The sequence below is a fragment of the Branchiostoma floridae genome, unplaced genomic scaffold (assembly GCF_000003815.2).
Source record: "Branchiostoma floridae strain S238N-H82 unplaced genomic scaffold, Bfl_VNyyK Sc7u5tJ_193, whole genome shotgun sequence".
Taxonomy (NCBI): Eukaryota; Metazoa; Chordata; class Leptocardii; order Amphioxiformes; family Branchiostomatidae; genus Branchiostoma; species Branchiostoma floridae.
Window position 1 is genome coordinate 249,308 of NW_023365789.1, and position 20,875 is coordinate 270,182.

The 20,875-nt window shown below is 44.0% G+C and overlaps 3 protein-coding genes across 3 annotated transcripts in view; all 3 read right to left on the minus strand.

Annotated features, from left to right (window-relative positions):
- LOC118408558 overlaps window positions 1–11,949 on the minus strand; it is a 17,861-nt gene extending 5,912 nt beyond the window's left edge. The window contains exons 1-9 of the mRNA XM_035809366.1: window positions 11,925–11,949; window positions 10,666–11,736; window positions 10,340–10,423; window positions 8,660–8,890; window positions 7,540–7,629; window positions 6,748–6,860; window positions 6,395–6,541; window positions 5,855–5,931; window positions 5,449–5,625 (exon numbers count right to left, since the gene is read on the minus strand). Coding sequence (XP_035665259.1) covers window positions 5,449–5,625; window positions 5,855–5,931; window positions 6,395–6,541; window positions 6,748–6,860; window positions 7,540–7,629; window positions 8,660–8,890; window positions 10,340–10,423; window positions 10,666–11,736; window positions 11,925–11,949 — 2,015 coding nt within the window. The remainder of the gene's footprint in view (window positions 1–5,448; window positions 5,626–5,854; window positions 5,932–6,394; window positions 6,542–6,747; window positions 6,861–7,539; window positions 7,630–8,659; window positions 8,891–10,339; window positions 10,424–10,665; window positions 11,737–11,924) is intronic.
- Window positions 11,950–12,325: 376 nt separating this feature from the next.
- Window positions 12,326–13,312, minus strand: LOC118408559 (leucine-rich repeat and IQ domain-containing protein 4-like). The gene has a single exon (XM_035809367.1). It carries the CDS (start codon window positions 13,304–13,306, stop codon window positions 12,326–12,328), a length of 981 nt encoding a protein of 326 aa, XP_035665260.1. The 5' UTR covers window positions 13,307–13,312.
- A 5,647-nt stretch (window positions 13,313–18,959) lies between these two features.
- Window positions 18,960–20,875, minus strand: part of LOC118408560 (leucine-rich repeat and IQ domain-containing protein 4-like) — a 135,459-nt gene continuing 133,543 nt past the window's right edge. Inside the window, exon 11 of the mRNA XM_035809369.1 lies at window positions 18,960–20,442. Within this exon, the coding sequence (XP_035665262.1) occupies window positions 20,422–20,442 (21 nt within the window). The 3' untranslated portion in view covers window positions 18,960–20,421. The remainder of the gene's footprint in view (window positions 20,443–20,875) is intronic.

Here is a 20,875-nt window from a genome sequence, read left to right on the forward strand (position 1 = left end):
TCCCAGCATGAAACTCCCATCGTACGCGATTAGAGGCTCCCTGACCGCCACTAGTCACGCAGTGATCGCACACTAACACTGAATGCAGCAAACACGACGCACGAACGACCAGAAACCCACACATGCTCGCCATTTCCTTTCTGTGAAAACGCCCGCTATGTGCAAAGGACGTAGACTCTCTGACTCACGCTACTCCTATGAGTCCCACTAAGCACCCACTAACAATGCAGCCAACGCCCAACACCATCAGCAGCCCGCACACGCGTACCATTTTCTCCCTGTGAAAACACCCGCCGCGTGCGATCAGACTCTCTGACCAACGCTACTCAGCAATTGCACACTATCAACCGTGCAGCCAATACCAAGCACAAACGACCAGATCTAGAAACTCGCATGACATCTTCTTCCTATGAAACACCCGTCATGCGCGGAAAAACTCTCTGATCAACGCTACTCAGGGATCGCATACTAACAGAGCAGCAAACACCAAGCACAAACAATCAGTGGCCCGCACATGCGTGCCGTTTTCTTTCCGGACTCTGAAAACACCCGCCACGTGCGGAAAGACTCTCTGAACAACGCCAATCAGTGAGATCACACTAACCATGCAGCAAACACCGAGCACAGCCGATCAGCGGCCCAAACATGCGTTCCCTTTTCTTCTTGTCAAAACACCCGCCAAGTGCGGAAATACTCTCTGACCAACGGCAACGCTACTCAGTGATCGCACACTAACAGTGCAAGAAACACCAAGCACAAACGATCAGAGGCCCTCACCTGCCACCTGCATGCCCTTTTTTCCCTATGAACACACCTGCCATTCGCGGGAAAACTCTCTGATCAACGCTACTCAGTAATCGCACCCTAACAGTGCAACAAACTCCGAGCACAAATGACCAGAGGCCCGCCCATGCGCGCCATTTCACCCCTATGAAAACACCCGGCATGCGCTGAAAGACTCTGACCAACTTTACTCATTGATCGCACACTAATAGTGCAACAAACACCGAGCACGATCGGAAGCCCGCGCATACACGCCATTTCATTCCTGTGAAAACACCTGCAATGTGCGGAAAGACTCTCTGATCACCGCTACTCAGTGATCGCACCCTAACAGTGCAGCAAACACCGAGCACCAACAATTAGAGGCTCGCACATGCGCGTCACTTCATTCCTGTGAAAACAGCCGCCATATGCGGAAAGACTCTCCGATCAACGCTACTCAGTGATCGCACACAGTAACAGTGCAACAAACACCGAGCACAATCGGAGGCCCGCACATACGCGCCGTTTCATTCCTGTGAAAACACCCGCCATGCGCGGAAAGACTCTCTGATCAACGCTGCTCAGTGATCGCACACTAACAGTGCAACAAACACCGAGCACAATCAGAAGCCCGCACATGCACGTCGTTTCATTCCTGTGAAAACACCCGCCATGTGCGGAAAGACTCTCTGATCAACGCTACTCAGTGATCGCACACTAACAGTGCAACAAACACCGAGCACAATCAGAAGCCCGCACATGCACGTCGTTTCATTTCTGTGAAAACACCCGCCATGTGCGGAAAGACTCTCTGATCAACGCTGCTCAGTGATTGCACACTAACAGTGCAGCAAACCCCGAGCACCAACCATCAGAGGCCCGCACATGCGCACCGTTTCATTTCTGTGAAAACCCCCGCCATGTGCGGAAAGACTCTCCGATCAAAGCTACTCAGTGATCGCACACTAACCGTGCAACAAACACCAAGCACCAACGATCAGAAGCCCGCACATGCACGTCGTTTCATTTCTGTGAAAACACCCGCCATGCGCGGAAAGACTCTCTGATCAACGCTACTCAGTGATCGCACACTAACAGTGCAGCAAACACCGAGCACAATCAGAAGCCCGCACATGCACGTCGTTTCATTTCTGTGAAAACACCCGCCATGTGCGGAAAGACTCTCTGATCAACGCTGCTCAGTGATTGCACACTAACAGTGCAGCAAACCCCGAGCACCAACCATCAGAGGCCCGCACATGCGCGCCGTTCCATTCCTATGGCTATAAAAACACCCGCCATGTGCGGAAAGACTCTCTGATCAACGCTACTCAGTGATCGCACACTAACTGTGCAGCAAACCCCGAGCACCAACCATCAGAGGCCCGCACATGCGCGCCGTTCCATTCCTATGGCTATAAAAACACCCGCCATGTGCGGAAAGACTCTCTGATCAACGCTACTCAGTGATCGCACACTAACTGTGCAGCCAACACCGAGTACAATCAGAAGCCCGCACCTGCGCGCCGTTTCATTCCTGTGAAAACACCCGCCATGTACGGAAAGACTCTCTGATCAACGCTACTCAGTGATCGCACACTAACAGTGCAGCAAACACCGAGCACAATCAGAAGCCCGCACATGCGCGCCGTTTCATTTCTGTGAAAACACCCGCCATGTGCGGAAAGACTCTCCGATCAACGCTACTCAGTGATCGCACCCTAACAGTGCATCAAACACCAAGCACCAACGATCGGAGGCCCGCACATGCGCGCCGTTTCACCCCCATGAAAACACCCGCCATGCGCGGAAAGACCCTCTGATCAACGTTACTCAGTGATCGCACACTAACAGTGCACCAAACACCAAGCACAAACGATCAGAGGCCCGCACATGCGCGCCGTTTCACCAACTGAAAAGAAAACACGCCAACACGAAACCTCTCCGGACCTCGCTACTCGGTGTTCTCACGGTATAAAAGAACCATCAAACACCAAGCAGGAGCGACCGAGAACGATCCGTACATGCGCTGTTTTCTCCAAAATATAGTACAAAACGGACCAAAACACACCTTCTTTCCTCGTGATTTAAGGAGACTCCCCTCAGCGATAGAAACTGCCAACCTCGTGATTTAAGGAGACTCCCCTCAGCGATAGAAACTGCCAACGCTGCTGCCAGGCTGTGGTTCCTTAGACGACTGCATTCCTTAATAGTCCAGGTCTGTGTCGCCGTCACTGTGTCAACACAAGCAAAACTTTACAAACAACAACGGTAAAAGAAAATATCCCTAATTAGAGGGAGACAAAACACTTCAAAACAGCAAACACCAAAAACGTGCACGCCTCCCTGAAATAACCAAAGCCGTGCGCTCCGTGACGGCTGTCGTCTAGTGTCGATGCCGCGAAGAACTGCAGTATGTTGGGAATGCTCGGCTTGGTGGCTCCAACGCTCTGTCGGAGCTTGCTGCACCTCGGTCGCGATGTGGTAGTCACCTTCCTCGGCACAGGAGAGCTGGAAACCGGGCTGATCTGCTAAGAAAACAACACGTTTAGAACACAAGTATCAACTAAAGACAAAGCAAATGCAAATCAAGCACGAGCGAACCGAGCGAAAGCCCGACACCAAAGATATGCAAAACAACACGTGTACACATTAGCCACCCCAAACCATTGTTCCCAGGAAAACATAATTGGACAAAAAACACAAACGTTTGTTACCGCATTTTCGCCCCAAACCTGCCGTATCTTTAACATCCGACGTTTCGACCCGCCAGGTAGGACTCTTCCGCCCTTTCAATATGTGAAGAGGCCGCCAAAAGTCTGTCAGAGCTTGCTGCATCTCAGTCGCGCTGTGGTAGTCGCCTTCCTCGGCCTGGGAGAGCTGGAATCCGGGCTGAGCTGCTAAGAAAACAACACGTTCAGACCACAAATTCTGAACCTACAGTAAAGCAGCTAAACCCAACTCGAGCATTCACCCGCCACGCTGGCACACACCTCACGTGGTCACAAAAGGGGATCCTGTCACGAGTTTCCCTCCCTTCCTAAGAGCAAAACCTCCTACGTTCCGTTCCAAACAAAAGATAATGAAATTCCCACCCAGTCAACTAAGGCAAACAAATGCAAATCAAGCAGTAAAAACCGGGAGAAAACCCGACACCAAAGATATGCAAAACAACACGTGAACAACGACACCCAAACGAGTGTTCCCAGAAAAGCAGAATTCGACACATACAACAACGTACGTTACCGCATTTTCCACCCAAACCTGCCATATCTCAGCCATCCTGAAGTTTTCCCCCCACTATGTGGGACTCGTCCGTCCTTTCGCTACGTGGAGATGGTCTGCCCAAGGTCTGCCGGAGCTTCTGGTTCCATCGCCCCGCCGTTACTTGCTGCACAGCTGAACCTCAGAAATTGTCTTCCTCCGTCAAACTGGAGTCTATGCTGCCTCCCTGTGTGCTTATCGACAAAATACCCAGTCAACTAAAAGCAAACAAATGCAAATCAAGCACGTGCAAACCAGGCGAAAGCTCGACACCAAAGATATGCAAAACAACACGTGAACAAAACGGCACACAAACCATTGTTCCCAGAAAAGCAGAATTCGACAAATACCACAACGTATGTTACCGCATTTTCCACCCAAACCTGCCGTATATCCACCGTCCTGAAATTTGACCCCACTAGGTAGAACACTAGGACTCTTCCGTCCTTTCGATGCGTGGAGAGGGTCTGCCCAAGGTCCGCCGGAGCTTCTGGATCCCTCGCCCCGCCGTTACTTGCTGCACAGCCGAACCTCCGAAGTTGTCTTCCTCCCACTGGTAATCCGGAGTCTAGGCTGCAACACTGCGTGCTCCTCGGGCACAAAACCCGCCCGGCGGCGAGAAACGTGGTCGTGAAACCGCAAGCGGCGAAGACCTGGTCGTCCATCGCCAGGCGACCTCGGCGTTGCGGATGAATCCAACAAGAGGCAGTAGGGTGATCATCCCTTGTACTTATATGGTTGTGAGAATCATGTGATTCAGGATCAACCAATGAGCGCACAGTGAAGATAGTGTTCATGATGAGAAACTAGTATTCACTTGTGTTTTTGTTAGTGCTTTGGACATGTTTTCTGCACAAGAAAATACTGTGACAAATTGGGGGCGAAATCACTGGAGGGGGGCGAAAACACAAGCGATTTCGGGGGGGGGGGGGCGGGGCAAGATTGCTGGAGGGGGGCGAGATCGCTGTGACACCGGACCTGAACCTGGACTTGTCTGTGACACGTTGTAAATGGGCAATACCCGCCGTATTACGTCATAACGACGCCAAAATTGCAGGAAAGATGACACTCTATAAGTACACCATCACCTGCAAATTTGGTGACCGTAAACTAAGCCGTTTTGAAATTACCAGTGGGCAAAAGAGCCCCCCCCCCCCCAGGAATCCCACAAAAGCCCGGTCTAGATAGGGCTTATAGGATTGTTCACTGTTTCATTGTTCAAGACTGAAGAAGCTGGAGTCAGTCAAGAGATAGGTTAATCCTTATCAAGAATGAGGTCACCCAGGCATGATGGTGATGGTGATGTTCAATGTTTGACTTTTTGAATGTTGCAGGTTATTACAACTTGGACCAAAACAAGAGAAAAAAGACCAACCACATAGAAATGCTTATAACACTCAGAAAAAGATCCAACACAACCTTCCTGTAATTTTGCGAGTCAGCAGCCGTTTGACAGCCACTTCTTGTCTCAAGTCCAGATGATAGGCCTTCTCTACAGCGGCGAAACCCCCACTGCCGAGAACGGGCTCTTTCGGAAAGTTGAGTCGTTCAAACTCGATGATAGGAAGCTTGTGGTCAACCGTCACGCTTGGATATCTATCGGAAAATATAGCATATGGGAAAGATAACATTAGCAAGCCGTTTTGAGTAGGAACAGTAAACAAAGTAAACATCATGGACCAAAGAAACTCTTTGAACGAATTACCCTTCCCCCTCCGTCTGCTTTTCAAAGGGGAACCCGTTTCCTATTGCAGTTTGACCTACTACTGAAAAGTCTACTGGAAATATCTGAAGTGTAAAGTGCAGGTCAACCGTACGTACTCACCTGCTCTGCACCTCACCCGGCAGCTGGCCTCCGACCGCTCCCCTTTCTCCTGACTCATGGCCTCTCCGGGTCGGGCTCTAATAGACAGACAAAGGCTACTTTAAATACTTTAAAGTTTTTCTAAGGGATTTCAATGAGAGCAAACTTGCAAGTCTTCTTCCAATGTGTTATCTACACTTAGTATACAGCGGTTACGTTGCTGCCGATAATGACAGGTAGTAGGGTATTTTTTATTTCAGGACAAAGAATATGAAGCTGTGATTCATTTATGATTATTAAACGTACATTTAATGATCTGACCATATCCGTCCTATATGAGACTATGGCTCACTGCTAAGAATTAAAAGTACACAAAATGATATGACCATACTTGATAAGGAACATGCGTTTTATGATATAATGCTTGACGATTGACTTGTAATTTTGTTTAAGTTTTCTGTGTAATTTTGTTACTCTTGGAAGAGTAGCTGTTGCATGTATCATCATCATCATTGCATTCATAAGCTGTCAACAGCTACAGGAGATAATAAAACAATAAACCATAGCCGTCCTGGTGATCTGGTCTGCCAGCTGGTGCAGATCCAGGTCCCTCAGACACCGCTCCAGTACAGCCAGGCTGGCAGCAGGACCGGCTCGCTCTCTCCATCTTACCAGCGTCTCGTACATCGGCTCGTCTGGACAGTCGGTCTTTACAAATATATATCATATCGAAGCTGTTAGAGGTATGTAGCGGAAATCCTTGATCAACGAAACAGGTGATTTTATTTTTAAGACTGACAGATACTTTCGAGATTGCTTTATTAACTCGTAGGGGGAAGTGTCTTATCTACTTACAAGCAAATTAGGATAGTTCAAAGTAATGGTCCAACAACTTGTTCAAATCGTAATCATACCGCGACGTCTTTAACCTCCTGATTGTTGAAGCCTAACTGCCGGGCGATGTGTTTCCATTCGGCTGGTTTGACTTTCAGTGCCAGACGACTGAACGCTAGATTCAGGTCTTTATCTGCCGGATGAGAGACATGTTTCATGTGTACGATACTCCTTTGAGATGACGAAAACATTCTTACAAAATCCAGTAGGTCGATGGGACAGAATTACAGCAAATTTAGAAGCACTAAGATTACTTAACATTAACGATTGCACACAGCTTTTTGGGACAACTACCGTTATGTGCCAAAATGGTCAATTAGCAGCAACTTACAAGTACGTATGAATGTAAGAAACTAGACATGTTTTTGCGAAATAACGTTCAAAAATATTCATTCTTGGTTCTTCATTTTTGAAGTGCATTTCTATTATCATAAGTAATTACGATGGTGATCTTTATTTGCACGTTTTTGTCCACAATGCAGTAGTTTCACTATCACATGAAACTTTTCAGTAGCGGTCCAAAATTATGTGTAGTGGAAGGTGAGGTGAGGTGAGGAGGAAGAAAAATTGTCAGAAATATATGGCTATGCTAGTTTTGAAGCTACCGTTTACTCGTCTTTTCTTAAAGCAATAACTTTAAACGAATTCACATAATTTTGTGTTGTACAGTGTCAGAGGATGTCATTATATATACAAATAGTCTAATTAAAGTTCAGGGCACTGATTAAGAATTACGTATATTGCTATACAACGAACATTCTAATTCAAAATTAACTTCATTTTCAACATAGTATTAATATCATAATAGTTACCGTGCGCTTTGCTGTCTCCAGTCGGTTGCTTCTGAACCACACCAGCTCCTGATACTAGCCCTGCTGTCTGGGGTTGTACCGGAGATGCACCTTTAGACATTAGAAATAGAACACACCATGAAAACAGAGGAAAACCCAGTTGTAAGAGTCTTTTTTACAGACGATCAGCAATAGATACCTTAATGCATGCAATCTGGACATATATTTTCATTATTTGAACTTTCTCTCGTACCGTTATTATCAATATGATGATGCGCGATCCTAGCCTCGACTCTCCTTGTGCAACGTGAAGGATAATGTCTAGCTAAATGTAAATGTTGATGCGAGGTCCCATCGAGCAGTATTTATATACCTATGCATCTCTCCATCTATTACAAGGCTTGCCTTAAATGAATTATACCAATCACCTTTACTGATGAGCAGTTACCACTAATACAAATCTACATAGGCGATAATGTTAAAATTAGCAAGTTCAGGGTGTCATAATCTAATCCGTGAACATTCCAGGTCATAAGAACTCACCCCACACAGCAGCCCGCTATCTCAAGTGTCCAAAAGTCTAATCTTGAAACTTTCTGGCCAGCGCAACTATTCCAGCGGTCAAACCTTGCCGCCATCTTGCTTTTTATGACGTCATTTTTGGGACTCAGCACTTCAAAATAGGGGTCAGCACAGGCCAAAAAGATGGACCAAAACCTAGTTTTTTGGCCGAATCTGAACATCTGCAACCTACACTGTCTCACCAATATGAAATGTTACTTACATTTTCCTGCTAAAGTCGAAAATAGGCTAAAATACTGTATGGACTCGTTTTGGGCCTTCTGCGCCTGCGTCAATTAGGGTCATTGCCCTGATGTCCATTCCCTGGGCTTTGTGCCTTTTTTGGCTGACTTGTTGCGGCATTAGTCCAATTGTCTCCGTTTTTATCGTCTCAATAGTATCACCTTTATGCACTGTTGCTTCAATCATTATAATAATGTTTCTGTCTTCTTAAAGTTTTGATTTCTCTTGTATAACGGTAACCGTTATGAAAATGGTTAGATTGAACTTGCTTGATGGCTAACAAAACAGGTTGAGATAATTAGTTTTACATGCTGAAACAACATATTAAGTTACCGACCTTCAGCCAGGGGCAGGCTGGAGGTTCGGACATTCGGGGAGGACGAGGCGATCTCGAGAGTGCTGTCGGAGCAGGAGATTCCCACACTTGGAGGAGGAAGTGGCGAAAGGAGTGGTGGGAGTGGCTCTCGTGGAGGCGGAGGCGGGTTCGGAGCAGGGACAGGTGTTATTTCTACATCTCGGACTTCTTTAGTCACTTTGCCTGCTACCGAGCCCTTCTTCACCTCTTGTCCTAGCAAACGAATTTACGTGGTGAATGAACAACATACATCAAACCTATTCGGAAGCTCGAGGATAAGGAAACGTTTAATTTGTACATTTTGGTAAGCATGCATACGATTAATGTGGTGAGTTGAGATATTTGTAAACATTTTATTATGTGGGACCACGTAGCGCAGTGGGACCGTGTTCGCCCCGTGACCGAGAGGTTGCGGGTTCGAATCCGCCTGCCGCGTTACCGATCTTGTGCCCTTTGGAAAGGCACTTTACACGGCTTTCCTCACTATACTCAGGTGAAAATGAGTACCTAGCTTCGGCTCACAGTGATTTACATCATTCACCCGGCGCATATGAAAGGGTATGTCACCCCGTAAGGCGGTATAACCCCGTCGTGTGTAAACATGTGCGAACATGTGCAATCACGTCGACCGATGATGTATGTTCGTCTGTATCTCTGTGGATCTGCCGCTACCAGCCCAAAGCTGCCTAGGCAGATCCGTGTAATGAGTTCTATCATTGTCAAATAAATAAATAAATTTTATTATGTATATTGTTTTTACTGGTGTGTTCTTCTTTTTAATCTTCTTATTGTGCCATGGGTGGTAAATGGAACCTGCCATCCAGTTCTTGTCTATGTTCATATTCTTTTTGATGCGATTCTTATTTTTTCCCTTGAAAAATGCCATACTACAAAATGCTAAATAAGAAACTTATTTTGTCAAAAGCGGCTGCATACATCTCATTGTAAGCCAAAAGGTTTAACATAACATGTTTATTATCGCAGTAATCCAACGAATCAATCATAAAACATGTTGATTTTCTTTTTTCTCCTTTTAGGGAAGCAGGGTTCTCCCCAGAATCTTTTAGTATAGTGGAGGGGCTGGCAAAAATAACCCAAACCAATGCACTGCGCTTTCATGAAAATGTGTTCATTTTGCATGACAGAGGGTGTCAAATACTACAAGTATAATATAGTGGTGTGGATCCTTTGTTGTGAAGTGTCAAAAACACTATTGTTTTGATCATCACCCATTCACAAGTTTTTGCAGACAATGCCAGCTGGAAAAGTGATGCCACTTGGCACAAAAATCTTTGAATTTTCATTAATTTTAATTTAGCAAAACTAACCAGGAAAATAGGGAAGAAACACACTAGATTTCAAAAGTAGTATAGTGGAGCTGGGCTGGAGTATAGTGGAGGGCCTCCCTTATTCCATCCTTTGGGGAGGACTCTGAGGGAAGCCTCATGGGCGAGCCTAATGGTGTAGTATTTTGTGAAAGTAGCTTGGCAAAGACAAATTGCTAGGAGGAAAACATCCTACAACTTCTCAAAATGTTGGTATTCCTGTTTAGTTGTCACATATATGTGACCATCGACAACCTCAATGATACTTGTGTTTTGGATAATTCATTTCAAAAGCTAAACTAACTTATAGTATACCTCTAATATTTTATACCTTTACCTGTTGTGCCTTGTACATCTTGGGCTTTCTTAATCCCTGCTGTCGAGCCATTATCCTCGTCTTGTCCAGCTCGCGTTGTTCCTTCTGTGGTTAACATATTTACATAATGAACTAGTAACATAAAATAAAGATATGATGTATGAAATTAAGAGACAATATGTCCAATATTTCAGAAAATTGAGGCAAACGGCTGTCAGTGTGGTCTTAGTAGTAACAATGGACGTTTCGAAAATAAAATCATGAGTTACAGCAGTTAGTTTTGATTTTGATCAAGTGGTGTAAAAACAGTGAGCACCATTAGACATTCTCTTCCCGAGCTAACTCACCTTTCTCAGCCTCCTCTTTCAAGAAGGCCATGATGGCTCTGAACCCCTGTCCACGCACATCCCATGGAGGGTATGTCAGGGGGTTTCCAGAAACATCCAAGTCCTTCAGCTTGCCGGCTCGGTAAAGGGCGGTTGGGAGCCTGGTGATCTTGTTGTTCCTTATGTACAGGTAGAACATGACAGGTAGTTCACACAGGACTTTTGGGAACGTGTCGAACTTGTTGTTCGAGAGGTGGACTTCCCGTAGGTTGTGCAGGTGACTCATGGTGCTCGGCAGGGTTCTGAGGAGGTTAGTTGACAATGATAAGTACCACAGGTGTTGTAAGTTTCCCACTCCCACTTCATCTGGCACCGTGTCAAACTTGCAGCCATCAGCGTACAGTTTCCCCAGTTTCTTCAGCTGCAGCACCTGTCTGGGGAACTCGTCAAACTGACAGTTGTCGACATAGAGAGTTTTCAGCCTGGTGAGTCGTGTGACGTCATCGGGGAGACGTCTGATGGGGTTTGCGCCGACACTTAACACCTCAAGGTTAGGGAGCGAGCAGACGCCTGAGGGTACCTCCGTCAGCTGATTACCATAAATGTACAGTTCTCTCAGTTTCTGCAGCTTTTCCACACCAGGGGGGAAGGTGGAGAGTTTATTGTTACCAACATGTAACACCTCAAGGTTAGGGAGCGAGCAGACGCCTGAGGGTACCTCCGTCAGCTGATTACCACAAATGTACAGCTGTCTCAGTTTCTGCAGCTTTTCTATGCCAGGAGGCAAGTTGGCAAGTTTGTTACTATGAACGTACAGATGTGTCAATTTCTGCAAGGAACCAATCTCCTGTGGCAAACTTGTCAGCATGTTGCCGTGCGCGTCCAAACGGTAAAGTTTCTGCAGCCGGCCGATTGCTTCCGGGATGCTGGTTAGTTTGTTGTCGGACACATCTAGAACCTCCAGGTCAGTGATATCAAACGCCTCCTCCGGGATGGACGTCAGACCCTGGTTACTCAGGTCAAGGGTCAGGCGACCGTTGACGGTCTGAGGCTGGAGGTTCGGACCTGCCCCTTTGTTGCGTCCTCCGTTCCCTGTGGTATAAAAGTTGGTATCAGATGAGGCCGAAAATCATGCCAAGGTTTTTGTTTTAATTGCATACATATTTGGTGGTTTTTGTTCATGTAATTCATACACACCATCCACAAACGCCACTGAAAATATAGCCGTCTTAGCTAAGGTGATGATTTAGAACGCATGCCGTAATTATTCTCGTAATAACCTGCACTTAAGGTGACTGTCGTCATCTAGTCAGTACGGTTATATTGCAACCATAGCGGACATTAACATTGAAGATGCTATCTCCACTTGACCTTGCATCTTCGGTAGGAGGTGTAGACAAGTACAATCTACATTGTACAAACATGCCTATGCTTCTAAAAATTGTAAGCACGCAGCATTAGGGGTTTTGTGTTTGTTTTTTCATTTCAGATGTTGATATTGGGATGCTGTTCGATGATAAAGAAAGTCACAATATTTTTTCCCTTCTGTTTCAACAAGTTAAAATTGATTTTTGGGCCTGCGTAGTTGTGTTACTGTCAAATGTAGTGTTCATGTAGTATAAGAGGAAAACATCGGCAGCTATTATCGACCTCCAAAATTAATATGTGGATACCATTGTAACTAACCTTTCTCAGCCTCCTGCTTCAGGAAGGCCATGGTTCCGTCGGTTCCTTGTGTACGCACATCCTGTGGAGGGTATGTCAGGGGGTTTCCAGAAACAACCAAGTCCTTCAGCTTGTCTGCTCGGTGAAGGGCGGTTGGGAGTCTGGTGATGTTGTTGTTACTTATGTTCAGTTTCTCCATGGCCGGTAGTTCACACAGGACTTTTGGGAACGTGTCGAACTTGTTGTTCCGGAGTAGAACCTCCCGTAGGTTGTGCAGGTGACTCATGGTGCTCGGCAGGGTTCTGAGGAGGTTATGTTCCAATGCCAAGTCCAACAGGTGTTGTAAGTTTCCCACTTCACCTGGGACAATGTCAAACTTGTTGCCCCCTGCGTACAGTTTCTCCAGTGTCTTCAGCTGCAGCACCTGTCTGGGGAACTCATCAAACTGACAGTTGGGCACACTGAGATCCTTCAGCCTGGTGAGTCTTGTGACGTCATCGGGGAGACGTCTGATGGGGTTCCTACCGACACTTAACACCTCAAGGTTAGGGAGCGAGCACACCCCTGGGGGAACCTCCGTCAGCTGATTATCATAAACGTACAGTTCTCTCAGTTTCTGCAGCTTCTCCACACCAGGAGGGAAGGTGGAGAGGTTGTTATTAAAGGCACTCAACACCTCAAGGTTTAGCAGCAGGCAAACTCCTGTTGGAAGCTTTGTCAATTTATTGTCATAAACGTACAGGTGTGTCAATTTCGGCAAGGTACCGATTGCCTGTGGCAAACTTGTCAGCTTGTTGCCGCCAGCGTCCAAACGGGAAAGTTTCTGCAGACGGCCGATTGCTTCCGGGATGCTGGTTAGTTTATTGTGGGACACATTTATAGACTCCAGGTCAGTGATATCAAACACCTCCTCCGGGATGGACGTCAGACCCTGGTTACTCAGGTTAAGGTAAAGCAGACCGTCGACGGTACGCTGGAGGTTCAGACCTGCCGCCATGTTGGGTATTTCCTGCATAATATACAAAGAAACTTTAGATATGATTCCCGCAAACGCGCATAGCACAATATGCCAACGAAAGAGGCAAAAACACACACAGAAAGACAGACTGACAACACGCACAGACACACAAACACACATACACACACATAATTCCACAAACACACACACACACATGTGCACATGTACATATAAACACAGACACACACACACACACACGAACATACGTCCACACTCACACACACATGCACACACACACACACACATGTACACACACGCACACATTCACACACATACACACACGCACACATACATGTACACAGACACACACGTGTGCGCGCACACACACACACATACACAAAAACAAAACTTTTCATGAGAAGCACCGTATGGCTGGCCACACAGCCACATTGGATAAAACATGGCCAAGATGCAGTCACGTACATTTAACTTTGCTTTTTAGTCAATATTTACCTGTATGCTGTTTCACAGTACACACATTTTTTCACAGTACACACATTTTTTTTAAGTTTGCAATCCAGGACCGGATTGGTCATATCGCCATCTTGCAACCACGTAATGCCAACTAAATTGTGCTGTCACAAAGATTACGCCGTTCTCTTTACCTTTCTAAAGTCTACTTGGCCTTTAACCGCCCACTTGCAAACTTTATTTACTGATTACACAACTATGTACCCATAGAGAGAGCGATATTCCCCTATTTGACCTTTGAACACCAGTGGGAGGTGGCACCACGTACAATGTACAAACATACCCGCGCTGCTAAAAGCTGCAAACATGTCCAACTTGGGGGTTAAGACCTGAATTTTCTCATTTTTCAAATCCATAAATTGGCAATAAGAAGCTACGCAATTGATTAGAGTATAATGATATGAAGGCTCAAAATGGTTAATCTATAGTTTGTAATCGATAATTAGTGATTAGTTGACTGAGATGTGATCCTAACACTGATACAGTAGTGACCCCTACACTAGCCTCTGGATCCGCACACACTTCAGGCACGTTGCACACACCGTGACTATGGGGTCTGCTATTTGGTTCAATAATAACGATATGAAGGCTCAATGCCGTCAAGCTATAGATCAAATCATTAGTGATTAGATGACTGAGATGTGATGCTAACGCTGATACAGTAGTGACCCCAACACTATCCTCGAGATCCGCAGGCACGTAGGTTGCACACACCGTGACTATGGAGCAACCGCCTGACTTTCCTAGTTGGTTAAATAATAGTCCGTTCGTTCGTTGCATCAGAATATCAAACAAAGTAATACATTTTACACTTGCATCGGTGATCTAATCTATTTGATATGACAAGTGTTAAAATATGTTAGTTAGAGCATAGCTATTAGCGAAAGTTTTGCAAAACTTTCCTAATGGAATTCTAATAAAAAACAAGCTAAAATTAGGCTCATTTTACTTCTTTGTTATTCCAAATGTTCAGGAGCAAAGTATGGGGTGTAGCTGATCAGGACCCTACTATAAGCCCATATGAGCATATCATTTGATGATTAAAAAGAGATTGTAAACCCAGGAGGACGATGAGGAAACGATCGTTCGAGGTGGAGGACTTTACCCATATTCTCAAAGCAGAGGTTGGGTCACGGGGATAGCAATGGCCGGGATTTTACAGGCTCGCTCCCCTAAAAAATCCCAGCCACTACTACCTCCGCGATCTAACGTCTGCTTGGAGAATACCGTATCTCTACTTGTTGTTTAAACGTCAGTGGGAGGTGGCACCAGGTACAATGTACAAAGATAACGGCCCTACCCTGCCAAAATGGCAAACACGTCACACTAGAGGTTTTAGACGTGACTTGTTCAACTTTGATGTTAGTTAATAATGACGAGCTTTTTGATAATACGTTACATCAGGATTTGAGGACTGAATGCGATACAACTTTAATTTGTATTCCCAATGACAAGTCGCATATTATGGCATGTTCGTTACAAACACTGATACTTAAATTCCCCAATACTAGCCTCTGGCATCTCAGTCACGTTGCGTAAAACGTGACTATGGGATAGTCACGTAACTTTTTTTCATTGTTAATTTTAATCTTTTTTCCTTTGTCAGGACAGATTTAATGCAATATAAACTTTTGGTTTTCAGTAAATCAGTCAAAGGCAACACTTTGTCCACCTCTAACTTGCGCATTAGGTATGTTGGTTTCCATATGGTATCCATTGGCAAAAACACACAATATGCATGTAACATTATGATTTAAAATTAGTCAATGGATAGGCGTGGGACCTTAATATCTAACTATTCTGTGTTAAAGTGAACAGTTTGCTATCGCACAGAAAACATATTCTCAGTTTCCAACGAATCGCGCAAGGTCTATTTGAAAAGTGAGTGACTCAAAACTGCAGCATAACAAGGTAACGATTACTCACGGCTTTAACACTTGGGTGGTGCAAATTAGGGTGAAACCTTGTTCTTGGGTTGTTCTTCTCCGCTCAGTAGCCAGACACGCTGTTCTCTCCACGTAGACGTGTTTACCCAGCGCATGCGCCTCGCCCTAAAAGTAGAATTTCCCCTCGTGTCATGTGAGGTATGAGAGCGTTTGCGCGATGTTTCAACTTAACTTTTTAACACCTGTCGGAGTGAAACATATGACTCTATTTGACCACAGAGGGAGAAATAAAAGCATTGTAATTAATGGATATTTTTCTCTGAACCGATCAAAAACAAACATATAGATGGATATCCAGCTCACCTGTTGTGCTTACGTGTTACTGCTGACCTCTGACCCCTGGGAGGGTGTTTACCGCGTACGGTGTGGACTTAACGAACGTGTGAGGTGATATGGTGAAGACTGGGTCATTGTGCGTTTGATGCAGGGGAATTTGCAGTAATTTTTGATAAGTTTACAGTGCAATGGATATCGACACCTGGCTGGAAAACTGTAGTAGTTACTTGACAATTTACTACTTAGCACATTGAATTTTTAATATCATTTTTTTTCATTTCTGTTAATATGTAGTTTACCTTAAGAAAGTCACTATTCTTATGAGTTTTTAATTTTTTTTTATTTATTAGATATTAGATCAAATGTGACGTTTAGAGGGGCTATCCGTATAATTTGACCAAATTCATGTTTTTACACTCAGACAATGTGAACCGCGGAGAGTGTGGATTTTAATTTACGAGCATGTGATCATGATCAGGACATAAAACATATAAACAGAATTTTTCCAACTGTTCTTCTTGTCAATCCAGCGGTTAATCGGGCAGCTTAACGTCCGTTACTACCGCAAAAATCAATAAATTCCTAAAGTAGAGTCACATGTTTTGCCACGTGTCCACCCTGTGAACTCCACAACTGTGTTTACCAGGTACAGTGTTGACTCAGGTAAATATTGGGAGCACCTTACGGCCGTACGTGAGGTTAACATCTTATTCTTCTTGGAGGCATGTAATTTCGCAACATTTCAACATTTTTGCTACAAACGGAATACTAAAAAAAATTAGTTAGGTATAAGAAAGGTTAACTTTGTTGATTGTTTTTAATGAATGGCACTATGAACAAAAATACCATATTAGTTAGTAAAGTAGTGCATTAGTTCACCTTTCGTACCCCTGCAACTGCGCCTCTTGTCAGCCATTTGTCACCGGTTAGTGTGTCAGCCATATAGCTTTACGTCCTTTACAGCCGCAAAAATCAATAAATGCCTTCTAAGTATAGTCACCACGTGCCCATACTGACCTTGTGAACCCCACAACGATGTTTACCAGGTACGATGTTGACTCAGGTAAATATTGAGACGACCTTACAGCCGTACGTGAGGTTAATGTCTTAATAAGCGGCATATTCCATGCCTCGTGTGTGTGTGTATGGACTGCTTGTGCTGCTTGTGTATTAGTGCCAATAAGAGCTTTGTGTATCGTGCCAAGTTTATAACGTTGGAGAATCTTTGTAGAGAAAATACGATAAATTATGTGAAACAAATAACTGTGCTTGTGCAGAAGTATAGATAAGAGCTCTGTGTCGTGCAATTTAGTTTATATCGCAGAAGAAACTTCTACTAGTATGTTACCTTCAGGTTCTTTCCGATTGAAGGATGCTGAGACGATGATGCAGTTCGTAATTGTTTATTTGTCACTCTCTCCTAGATGGTTACAGCCTTTCCAAAACCTGGCTTCGTCTTCCCCGGACCTCCAGTCCAGACTTCCTTCCCTGGATCTCTAAACCCGTCTGACTGTCTGACGTAGTTCTTCCCAGACTACACCCCTGTCTTAACCGGGGCTGGTTCTCTAACCTTTAGGGAGGGGATACCTTACATAGGCTTTTCTCATGTATTCTATTCTACTCTATTCTAAACTTACAACATAGTATATTAAGATATAACAATCGTCATCTCGGAACCAAATAGTTCCTGTCGTACTTGTAGTTTTGATGGCAGTTCTCTCCTGCAGTACCGACGCTTCTCGTAAGGGTAGCGAATTGCTAAGCACACTGCAAGTTGCAGGCAGGGGTCAACGTACTGCTGAGTTCTCCAAACTGCCCCATGTACTTGTCGGCTCACTATTGAGTTCTCCTTACTGACCCATGTACTTATCGGCTAACTGTTGAGTTCTCCTTATTGACCCATGTACTTATCGACTCACTGTTGAGTTCTCCTTACTGACCCATGTACTTATCGGCTCACTGTTGAGTTCTCCAGACTGACCCATGTACTTATCGGCTCACTGTTGAGTACTGCTTACTGCCCCATGTACTTATCGGCTAACTGTTGAGTTCTCCTCACTGACCCATGTACTTATCGGCTCACTGTTGAGTTCTCCGGACTGACCCATGTACTTATCGGCTCACTGTTGAGTTCTCCGGACTGACCCATGTACTTATCGGCTCACTGTTGAGTTCTCCGGACTGACCCATGTACTTATCGGCTCACTGTTGAGTTCTCCTTACTGACCCATGTACTTATCGGCTCACTGTTGAGTACTCCGGACTGACCCATGTATTTATCGGCTGTTGTTGTTGTTGTCGATGACTAAAACATTACGCAAGTTACGCTGTGTCCTGCTGGAGTTATTCAGTCTGATGCGAACAGTTCTGAACGTTACTTTATACAGATCCACAAATAGCCTGACATTCCAGCTATCTTCCTGGGTTTATACAATGTAATGTAATGCATTTAAACATGATCGCTAATTGGAAAGGTGGGGGTAACAGAAAATTCTTCCATAAGATGGGAAAGATACATCCATGCCGGGAATACAGAATTAATAGAAATCAACGTTTCAATGGACACACGCTTTCCTGCAGGGTCTGTTTTGTTCATACTCCCAGGTACCTACCTCCCTGCTAGTCCCTTGTGAACCTCCTGGTCGGTGCTGTGTTTTTTTGGGGGGGGGGGGGGGGGGGGGCAAGGTAGGCATGAGGATGGAGAGCTGCCTCTAGGCCCGTCTGGCACATCATAATATAAAAAAACCTCGTCGATGCTTCTACGAAGTTTGGTTTCTAACCTTCTCATAAAGCAGTATATAAGTGGGTAAGGTCTGTGTGGGTAGAACAAACATATCAGAGCTGCTGTTCCGCAGATTGTGCAAAACAGAACCGGTGCGGTTTACTGGATATGTCATACTAAGTTTACCTGTTTAATGTGGTAGAATCAGACTTCATGGTTAAGGGCTACATACTTGTCCATGAAACACAGTCACCCATGGAATTTATTTCACCGCACCAAAAGATTAACACTGAAAATAGCTATAAGCACAATAAACAATGAAAACATTAACACTGCCGATAGCTCATCGTTGTAAGTGCCATGACACTATTTTATGAACATCATTTGAACGCTATCAAAGCACTACAGTGTTTACCATTGGTAATACAAAAATCGGCTAAAACTGTTTATATTACAACAGCTTTGTGTATTTTGATTAGTCATGTCGATTCCAACTCTTCTTTATCCTCCATAAAGTATATACATATATGAATATATGGGTTTAATCTCTTTTAAAAATTATTCATATGTAAATATAACAAGTGCAGAATACTAAACAAAAGCAATACTAATATAACACCATTCTTGGGACGTACATTATAATGTAGTGGTTATCTGACTCCGCCGCATATTATTTCATCTATTTCGCCCCTTTCTACTATTTTCCAGCGACTCATGGACTATGGTAAAGCATCGATAAATACAACATGAGTAATATGGAAATGTACCAGGGTACTACAGCTCAGTTTTACATTTTGCCGTTAAGGAGTGATGATCTGATTAATTATTCAAATGTAAGTGAAATAACTACAGAATGCTTACCACATGCATTACTTTAATTCAACACCACACCTTTGTGTATTTCATTAATCATAATACTAACAAAACATTCATCGATACATGAGTAAATATCATCATCATCATCATCTAAATGAGTAAATATGCAGTATGTTATTTTCACAAAGAAACCGTTTCTAACCAACTTGATATGATATTCTTGCATTTCTGATTATACGTAAAACTAATAATTGTAATAACTACATTGAAGTAGGGGGGGTATTAGAAGGTAATCTTCTTTTGGCACACCGAATTGTTGTCCGAAAGCTTGGCAGGTGGAAAACTTTGGTGATGTCAACAGAACTGCAATATCTGACTTACCAAGTCACTATCTAAAGTAGGATATAAAATGTTATGTCTCAAACTGATTGATGCCAGCACATCATATAAGTGAAGCTTATCACGTAATGTTATCATTATTATCATCTAAAGTAAGAACATAATTATTTATATATGTAAAATGATATATCGCAAACTGATTGAAGACAGTATATCAGCTTAAAACTCATCAAGAGAATAAAAGGTCCAAAGACGCGAGCCAATCATTTGTACAGGTCTAAAAGTAAGTAAGCTGAATTATCACGTTTCCAAGTAGTTATTTTAGCGTTTGCATATGATTGTGATAATCTGTTAACATATGTCTTATTATTTCAAGACCTTACAGTCAAAGAAATTTGTTGATATGTACAATGTACTAGCGAACAATCAGACTAATCCCTGTGGCTATACACGTGTAATATATTTAATGACAGTAGCAGAGAAGTCACCGCAATACATCTCGTATTCGCCAGTTGTCTGTTCTGTTACTTCCTGCTAGCTGCAGCCTGTAATAAGAATAGAGAAATAATCTCCAAACATATAATGTGCAAAGAGGTACTGGACAATGGGGGGTCACCTAAAAAGAACTAAATACTTTCTGACTGCACAACGGTTACCTTTCACATTGAACTGGGCAATGGGGTGTCGCCTAAAGGGACAATGCTTCACACTGAAACCAGAAGTCCGTCTATATTTTTGTTGAATTTACTGCGTTTGTAATTGACAATGTGCAAGGTTATTATATCATATAGTTACTGCATTGTCTCAAGGATGAAATATGTAACTGATTGCATCCTATATTATGATGTAGCGCTGAAAATAGCCTCACTTCATTGTTAATGATTGTAATTCCGCACTCTTCTTCCATTGTGCGTTTTAACTTACCTCTAGACAGTAATTAAGGAATATAAAGGTGCCAGAAAGAAGTGTCATCATGTT